This window comes from Nestor notabilis, unplaced genomic scaffold (genome assembly GCF_000696875.1).
Source record: "Nestor notabilis isolate BGI_N333 unplaced genomic scaffold, ASM69687v1 scaffold20579, whole genome shotgun sequence".
NCBI lineage: Eukaryota > Metazoa > Chordata > Aves > Psittaciformes > Psittacidae > Nestor > Nestor notabilis.
Genome location: NW_009945405.1, coordinates 22,720 through 32,138, shown reverse-complemented (window position 1 = coordinate 32,138; position 9,419 = coordinate 22,720). Strand labels below are relative to the sequence as shown.

At 46.0% G+C, this 9,419-nt stretch overlaps 1 protein-coding gene across 1 annotated transcript in view; it reads right to left on the bottom strand.

Annotated features, from left to right (window-relative positions):
* LOC104412222 overlaps window positions 1–8,218 on the bottom strand; it is a 9,970-nt gene extending 1,752 nt beyond the window's left edge. Inside the window, exons 1-5 of the mRNA XM_010022866.1 lie at window positions 8,158–8,218; window positions 7,060–7,338; window positions 4,854–5,102; window positions 1,343–1,480; window positions 611–730 (exon numbers count right to left, since the gene is read on the bottom strand). Of these exons, the coding sequence (XP_010021168.1) occupies window positions 611–730; window positions 1,343–1,480; window positions 4,854–5,102; window positions 7,060–7,338; window positions 8,158–8,218 (847 nt within the window). The remainder of the gene's footprint in view (window positions 1–610; window positions 731–1,342; window positions 1,481–4,853; window positions 5,103–7,059; window positions 7,339–8,157) is intronic.
* Window positions 8,219–9,419: the final 1,201 nt, after the last annotated feature.

The window sequence follows — 9,419 nt, the reverse complement described above, 5'->3', positions numbered from 1 at the left end:
TTGTGGCATAAAGGCGTCGCTGCCCCTGGCAGGGGATTGGGACTGGATGGTCTTTAAGGTCCCTTCCAATCCAGTCCATTCTATGATTCAATGAAGTACACAAGCCTCCAACTTTGATGGGATTTAGCTGTGTTCACAGCTCCGCATATTGGTGGATGCTTTCCTGAAGATGACTGCTTACAAAATCAATGCTGAGTCTTATAAAATGTTACTGATGAGAAGGGGGGTGGGGTGTGATAAAATTGCAGGAAACGTGCTAAGTTTTGGGGGGGTGCTGTTTTTGAGATGTGTGTTTTAACACATGAGATACTGGAACAGTCTGCAGGCTGCTTGGCATACCCTGTATTTGATGGCTGCCATTACATCTCACGTCTGGGTGAGGGCAAGAGTCACTCCTGTGCAGAAGCCAAGCACAAGTAACGTACTGATAAATGACCTGCTGCAACTCCTGTTGTCTGGGCAAAATGTACTTCCAGGCATGTACTCACCAAGCAAGTCCCAGGCCCCTCACTACAGCCAGCTCCTCCCCTATCAGCCGCACACATGCCTTTTGTCCTTCACCCTCCTAAACAAGCTATCTGTCCAACTTAAATCAAGTCACTGGACCCACCAGGCTTTGGAGGACAGTCGATCTGGGCAGCTTGAGCCTCGACATGGTCTCCATTGGGGGGGCTCTTCACACTTTCACTGGAGACCATGGACATTGTTAATCCATCATCCTTCTCCTCGTCTGTAAAACCAAAACCAAAGACTTGAAACAAAGAGGTCCCCCATATCCCCGCAGCCTCCGCACATCCATTGTGAGGCCAGACCACCAACACATGCTTGCATCTCCTCCTCCTGCAGCACTGGCTCCATTCCCAGAGCAGACAGGCACTGTGTACAGTGGCCTGATGGCAACTTGTCAGAGACCAGCTTGGTCATGCTGGCAGCATCACAGCTTGAGGTGACCTCACTGGGTACGGGCAGATTGCAGTCAGGGACTGGTGCTGACAAAGGATTGCCATCAGAAGCCTTCAGGTCATTTCAGGATTAGATCTAAATGAGGCTCAATTTTCTTGCCCATAGAAGAGGTTCTGTTGTTTCTTTCTTTCCAGGAGCACATGGTGGCAAGCGTGAAGTGAAAAAAAGGAAAAGCAAGGTTTAATTCCAGACCCTGCTGGTCACAACAGTTGCCCATCAGCAAGCAGCTTTCTGCTCCACCAGGACAAGGGAGGACTGGCTAGAAGACAAGTAGTGACCCAGCTGAGACCAGTTTATGCTGAGGCTATTTTAACCTCAGCCTACACAAACACAGTCCTCTGTGAGACTCATCCCAGGGGCAACAGTGTTCTCCACTCACCTGAAGGCACTGGGATGAACTTGTGTTTCCTCTTCATGCAGCAACATATGACTGAGGACACGAGCACCACCAGGATAACTGCACCCCCTGCACACCCTGCAAGGATGTAGATGAACCACGGGTACTGCAGCAGGTCTCCTACAAGAAGAACATGACATTGTTAGTTACCAGGGTGGACAAGCTACTTCCTCCTGCTTGGAGAAACCCTGCAGCCAGATTAGAGCATGTGGACATTACTGTCGCTTTGGTTTCGGTGAGGGGAGCTGATCCTGTGAACTGTGGCACATCTTGACTTATGTCACATTATTTAATGATAGTCTGGGATTGTTTGTTAAGAGACTTGCTTGACTAAGCTATGCGCATTTGTTTCTGCCTACTCTGACCAGTAACATCTAAGACAATTCACAAGTTTTAAACAAATGTAACAAGAAGGGTGGTGGTTTGAAAGATACTACATTTCAACAAGGTTTCTGAAAACTGGCAGCTGAGAAAAGGAGGGATACCTAAGCTACCATCTCCTGCTGATAAGAAAAGCTGCAGAGTCTACCCTCAGAGCTTGTGCCAGGGCCCAGAGAATCCACTTATGACAACCACGTAAGGACTACACCAACCTCAAAGCAAGTCTGATCAGAGATCACTTCCTCAGGTACCAGAGACTTCAGCCACCCGAGTCAGAGCTGTAGTAAACCAGCTTCACTGCTGCCGGGGGAAGGATTTCTCTTTATTCTCCTTCCCAACCGAGATCATTCGAAATGCCTAGCAGGCGGCGAACGCTACAGATGGCTGAGCAGAAGGCCACACACAAGTCAGTGGTAATTACTGCCCAGCTCAGAGTCCCTTGCTCAGGGTTGCTTTGATGGGTCAGGTTTGCACATACGTTGCTGCTGAACAAGGAAGCTGGTAGAGGGCATCACAGACTTGCAGAAGAGAGACTCATCCAGACTGGCTCCTTCCCTGAGACAATTTATTCCAACTCGGGGCAGCCAGAAGGAAAACTCTTCTTCCCGCATGGAAAAAGTAAAAACAACCCCAACTCGACAACAGCTCAACTATCACCATAATGCAGATTCCTTAAAACTTCTTAGGTGAGCCTACACAATCTGGTTTTGAATCATTTGGCTTCTTTTTGGCTGCACACACACCTGCACAGCACCATGCTGCACAAACAAACAGGCTCACATGGAGCTAGTTTTTGAGACCCCATATGCACAAATTGCTGCATATCCCCAGAGGCTGGGAAGCATTTCAAATGTTCCTGGACATACTACACACTGTTATAGTCCACGCACTCACCAGAAGAGTAAAAACAAGGTTACAGTTCCTCCTGTGTGTGAAATCACACATACTCAGTATTTTCGGAGTGCTCATTCCAGTCTCTTCAGGAACAGATACCAAGTTCAAAAAAAAAATAAATCTATACTCAAAATTAAGCTTTCAGCAAATGAGAAATAATTTCCCTCATAATTTCATTTCTTTTTTGATAAAAACTTACAGAATATTGTGAGAAATATATGCTGGGGTTTTTTTTCCCCCGTATGTTTTTCCTAAAAATCTACCATTTCTTACAAAAGTCTTTTTGAGATAAAATATTATGTTAAAAAGCTATAATAAACAAGTAATAAAAAAAGTAATGAATCAATAAAAGCCTTTCATATATGATGACTTGTTAACTTCTGAAACCTCTGCTTTAGATCCTGTGTGATCAGAGTCCTTTTGGTGCCTGGTCAATTTACAGTATTTCTGCCAAATTGTTTTAAGCTAACTATATTCTAAATCAATTTCAACAGCCAAGAGGTTGCCTAAATAACTGGGTTTATGTGCATTTTATACCTACAGTGGAAAACCATATTCCAGCCCTTTCCCTGGAGCAAATAATAACCAACAAAAATAATGAGTTAACATTTAACTGAACTCATTCTCTCTTCAAGTCACTTTACAAGTATTCAGAATTGCTTTCCTTCACTTTTTACAAATGCGGTTGCATCTATTGACTAAAAACCAGAATCTCTGCTACATTCTTGCTGTCAGATCCTTCCAAATCTGTGTTCATGCACGTGTCCATCCCAACAGACCTATCACTACTTTCCCCTGTGGGCTTTTCAAAAGGAAATGGGGAACTGATATCACACTCCGGGGACTGGGCAGCCACCCAGAACAAACAATGGTAACTGCCAGCACTCGTGTGTTTTATCACAGGGCTTGACTGAGCAGCTCGTGGATGTTCACATCCTCATTCCCCAGTGCCGCAGCCCACCTGGGTCTGACCACACTGAACAACCTCTGACCAATTTAACCAGACAAAACGAAGATCATTTTCCACAATCACAAGTGCCAAACCTGCACAGACTGGCCAGCGGTGCCAAGGTGACCAGGCTTGAAGAGTCTGCGGCATTTCCACTGAACGCCAGTACACATGAAACAGGGCTTATGTCAGTAATTTTGCTTTCACACCAATTGTATGCCAACCATAGAAAAAAAGAGGGACAGTATCTGCTTTGGAGCTGGAATGCCTCCATTTCTAAAATGCTAAGTGCTGTTGCACAGTACAATTTCTTTAATAGCAAAGGTGAATACATTAATTACATCTAAATAAGTCAAAACCTTATAGATAAATAATTAAGCCATTTGATGTCATTTTGTTGATCATCTGCACCACCAGAGAGGAGAAAAACCTTCACTCCTGGACTGCACACCCAAGGTTATCTAATAATTTTGCTTGTTTGTTTAAGCGTGAGCTTACAACACATGTATCATGCAGTTCTGGCAGTTTTGGTCAGTCCTAGGATCTTGATTTTCTGTCCCATTAAATCATGGCCTCATTCCAGCAGAATACTCAGCATATATGGATAGCTTGCCAATGGATGAAGTCATAGCCTTATCACAGAACTACATATCTGAGCAAGGACATGGAGAGAAAATCCCCTGCATTTCAAAACTAAGTGAATTGTGTCTTTACCACACACCTCTGATGGTGTAGGGCTGATGGCGAGACATTTGTATAGACTGGCAAATCTTTGTGCAGCTGGTCTAAATAAGGAGAAAAGAGACAAGGCAGAAAACCTCTGCTTGAGTCCAGCAGCAACAGGGCTGAACTAGTGGACTTGTTTTTACAGGGATGTTGCAGAAACTGGAAAGCTGTCAGGGTAATGGATGAATGTCAAGTAGAAAGCAGCTCATGTTTCTAAACTGGCACAGAGGAATGGTACACAGGAGGGTGCAAGGTCTCCATCAGTGGGAAGTAGGAAAACAGACGGCGATCCATCCTTGCTGTAGAGTTGGGTAAAAGGACCTCCCAAACAAACTCATCCTCTCTGTAGTTGTAGGCTGTGTCAGTCCAAGGCACAGGAGGGAGGAGGAAGTCAAGGGGACATTTCCTAAAAGGGAGGATGTGGCAAGTCTGGAAGGCAGCTGCCAGATGACAGAAGAGATCGGTATTATTCTGGCAGCAACTCCTTAGTTTTCTGCTGCAAAAGACCAAAAGGGGGGAGGTTCTGGAGACACCATTACTCACCATAGCTGCAGGAGAGCAAAACAGGCCTGGTCCTGGTGATGCTGTTCCCGTGGTAAACCTCACATACAAACTCCCCAGGCACGGTTTTGTCCAGGCGAACCTTCTTCCCACCATCCTTAACACAAGCCTCAGGGGCACTCAGAGCGGTGCCATTCAGCAGCCACTGAAAGCTGGTGCTGTCGTTGCTGTTCACGTCACAGGACAACTCCCCAGTCCCATTAGGAAAGCACTGGATACCAATGGCTGGCTCTGGTCACACACAGCACAGGGCAATGGGAACAGGAAGGAAAAAAGGAGGTGAGGAGCCAGCTCAGCAGTGAACATGAACTGGACAGGAGCTTCCCTTACTGGCAGTCTTACTACCACCACATTTACTGGTAGCCAGGGAGCACAGAAGTAAGTAACCAGACTCCCAAGTGCCTGCCCCAGCCCTGAAATGCTTAAGCAGTGCCCACCCATCCCTGCTGGTGACTCCTGGTACCTATTTTGGGGATGCCATGAAAATCTGGAGTCTCTTCATTTTCCTTACTGAAATTGAAAACATGATACGTAAAAGCCCCTGATCTGAGAGGATGGTGGAAACACCCAAAGCATCTGCCAGCCAGAGGCTTCCTCTGTAATCAGCAGGTATCCAGCTATGGAGGAGACTCAGCCCTCTCCTCCCCCAGAGGTTTGTACTTTTGCTGTCACTGCGCCTCTTCTTCCATTTTAGAGAGCAACTAGTACAAATCATGTCCAACATAGGTACTAGGCACCTGCAGTTAGATAGGATGACCCAGACTCAGACAATTTGAAATGAAGTTATGAATCATTGATCTTATTACATTTTCCTTTCAGTCTACTACAAGGAGCCAACCTATTTCCTAAATTTGTCACTTTGCAGATACAAACTAGACAGAAATAGTATGGTTTTATGACAGTAAGAGTAACATTGAGAATGTTGATGTAAACATCCATGTAAATAAGCTCAGAAATCACTTTGTTCAACTAGGACATTATCTTCAGCTAAAATACACTGCCCTCAGGACTACCTTTGCTGTGAAATCATTTCCTTGGCTTAGGTGTGGCAACAGACCAGAAGGAAGAGACAAAAGTTCCCAAATTCACTGAAATGAAGGTTAAATCCAGGATGCTTCTGCAGTCTTTGCCTACTTCCAGTCTAAGCCCCTGGTCTTTGTACCAAGGAGTCACATCTTTGACCTACTCTCCACGGCAGTTCCGCCTGTTTGCGCCCAGAAGGTTTAAAGATTCATTTGTCTTCACTGAGACTAGTTTGCTCAGACATTTTCATTACAATTTCATACGCTTCAATTTCCCTTAGAAGCTTTTTTAAGTGAAAGCCCTGCAAAAGGAATGGTGGAGATGAGGACCAGGTCGCTGGCTTTCTGGAGTGCTATTCAGTAGGGGGCAAACCCATTTAGGCCTTCTCCATATTAATACAAGCAATGAGCTGGATCCAGTACAGAAGTGATTTTGCTTCTGTCTTCTCACCCCACAGATGGATGAGCAGGCACACAAAGGGGAGCAGCAATTCTGAGGCCATGGGGAGGACAGAAGGGAGACTGGCATGGCAAGGTACCTACAGCTGGTCTCTGAACAGATCCAGAAGATACTGACCTCCGCACTACTCAGGGGCACCTAAAAATCAGAAAGTCATACCCAGATTTGTTTAGCACCTTTTCTCAGCTGCATGAAGGATGGGAATAACCCAGCAGCCTCAACCCAGACCCGCACAAGATCAGTTCAGTTTACGGAGCCAATCCAGTAGAGTTAACTCCTTAAGGAAGTATGTGTACAGGCAGCAAAAATGCTGTTGGGTCAGTGAGAGCTTTTGTGAGAGCCATCAGGAAGTGCACTCTGGAAATGGACTGAAATCTCCAGCTACAGCTCTACATTCTGTAGGCTCAACTTTGCAAACAATTTGTGCCGCTGTCTCTTACAGCAGGAAGCCCAGCACATAGCCCAACTGACCAGCTACGTCAAGGCTCAACGGACAGGAGAGACTGATAAAGCAGATGCAACAAGCATCCCTTAGTTTGCACTCACCATTACTGCTCCCTGAGGTGTCAGAAACTTACAAAGCTGTTCCAGAGGCACCTATAGCTCCTGAAAGCTGAAGCGGTCTCTTAGGAAGAATTTCAAGGCACCAGCTTCCAAGACAGCCTCACATGCTCAAAAGCTATTTTTTGCCAAGTAGTCTACTTACCAAATACCTGCAGCGTAAAAACTCTGGTTGTGTTGTGAAAAACAAACTCATATTTTCCTTCATCCTCTTTCTCCACTGTCTTCAGCACTAGGGAGCCATTCTGCAAGTTCAGGCATCTGCGGGCAGAAGTGCCACACTCTGCCAACAAAGTATCGCTCAAGACAGTTGTCAAGCATTTCATGTCCCTCTTGCTCATACTGGAGAGGTTCTGCAGGCTCTGAATTCCCACAGAGAAGACTGCCGAGCCACCGCTGAGCACACCAGTCCAGGTGACAGAGCCTAAAGGAGAGACGCAGAGTGCGGGCAGCAAACTTGCTGTGTCCATCCATCCCCTCCCAGACAGCCAAATGCACAGGTGAGACGTAAGAAGCACAGACCCACCCCTAGTGACAGGCTGTAACTGAAAATCAGAGGAGTGGGAAGCCTTCCATAAGGGCCAACTTTCCCCCCTGTGACACGGGAGTGGTGCGCACGCCACGCACACAGGGTGACAAAAAGCTGAGCACTTCATCTTTTCTCTCCTCAGATTTGACACAACCATCTCCCACCCCACCCTCAGAGCTGAGAGGCTGTGCAGGCAGATGCTCAGGGCATCGATGCCATGGATCTTGTACAGAGGATAGCAAAACCAACTGCTGCCTGCACAGCTACTTTTACACAAAGAGTAAGGTGGCAGCTTTAACAAGTCTCGCAGTACTCCTGCACGCTATGAAGTTGCTGTACACAAATCAGAGGTGGGTAAATGGCAGGGCAGCAGCAGCTCGGGGACTAACCCAAGGTCACACCAAGCGTTAGGAGTGGGACCACATTGTCCCTAGCCCCTCCAGCCAGCGTTCTGCTTACAAGGACCTTACAGTCTCCTCTGAAATGCTTTGACAGACGCAGTACACTGCAAAAGTACTCTATTGTTAATTATCATTTGTTTACTAAAAATCCAATCTATCTTACTTTGGTCTGACTGCCCCTTTCATGCATTAGCAGTTACGCTATTTGACGTCTCCCCAAACCTGGTAGTCGTTAAAAGATCTTGGAGCAAAATTAAGGTGTCTGCCAATCTAGGCAATCTGTGCCAACTTCATAAAGAAAAATCCCACTTACCATGAGTAACAGTTATTATCACCAGCAAGCACTGCAGAGTAAAAGGAGAGCTGAAATCCATTTTAAAGAGCTCCTTGCACCATATGCTGAGAAGACGATCGGGCTACAGAGCTCAGTGAATATAGCATTCAGGAAATGATGTCAGAAGCAAGAGAAGGAAAAAAAAAGAAAAAAGAAACTCCATAGTGGACAGATTGAATAATGTTTCAAAATAGACCTGCAAGGTTTTGGGTGACTGAACTCAGGCTGAACCAACGTGAGCCACAGTGTGCTCTGCAAAGTCCTGTACCTTGGTGCTAGCTGCAAGTGTGAGAATAGGACTGAGAGGTAAGGAGAGGCAAAAATATCTCCTGGTCAGCTCACTCAATTTAGGAAGATGCCAACACCAAGAGCAAGCAAAGGCAAAAGGCTTATTTCTTTAATCCTTTTCTAGTCTACTGAAATACAGCATCCTCACCCAGGGAGAAAAATCAGTCCAGTCAGATAAAGCACTGCACATGCAGACCAGCTGAAATACCAACAATGATCACTCACAGAGAGTTTTACCAGCAGCACAGGTAGGAGAAGGCTTTCCCTCTGTATGCAAATGTACATTGCCAGCCTGAACTTTGCTGGGCTCTTCTAGTGACTGAATAGTGCCTGCCATGCAGGAGAGGGCTCCATACAGCCGCCCCAGGCAAAGAATAAAGTTTATGGGAAGTTGCATTGCAAAGCTGGACAGAGTGCACCCAAAAGCCACCCTGGCTCTGTTTGGAGTGCAGAGCCTAGAGATGAGACCAAACAGCCAGTCTTTAAGACCCACAGTGAACCAGTTATCTACAGGGCCATACAGGGCCAGACACTTTGTTCGCATTTGTTGAGATGGCTTAAAGCACACTGGCATTTTGCACCGAGTGCCAAGGTTGATTACACAAGCAACACACCAGAAACCATCCCACTCACTGGAGGAAGTAAACTGACATAGCATTAGAGCCAACATCTGGGTATTTTAGATGCACTTAGCAGATGTGCTGGGGAACAACTGTTCAGGATGCAGCTGGCAATCTTACGCTTTTGTGCTCTTTCTCTGGACACAGACATAAATCCAACCTGTTAAGGAAGCTCCATACTATGGAATTACATGTATAAACATTCCTGAGAAATGGTTAAATCCCTTGTGTTGTGGTCCACACTATTTTTCAAACAATTTGGCTCTGCTTGATAATTCCACATTTCAACCACTGGTTTGGCCCCTCTGACTTCTAAGCAACGACAATTACATC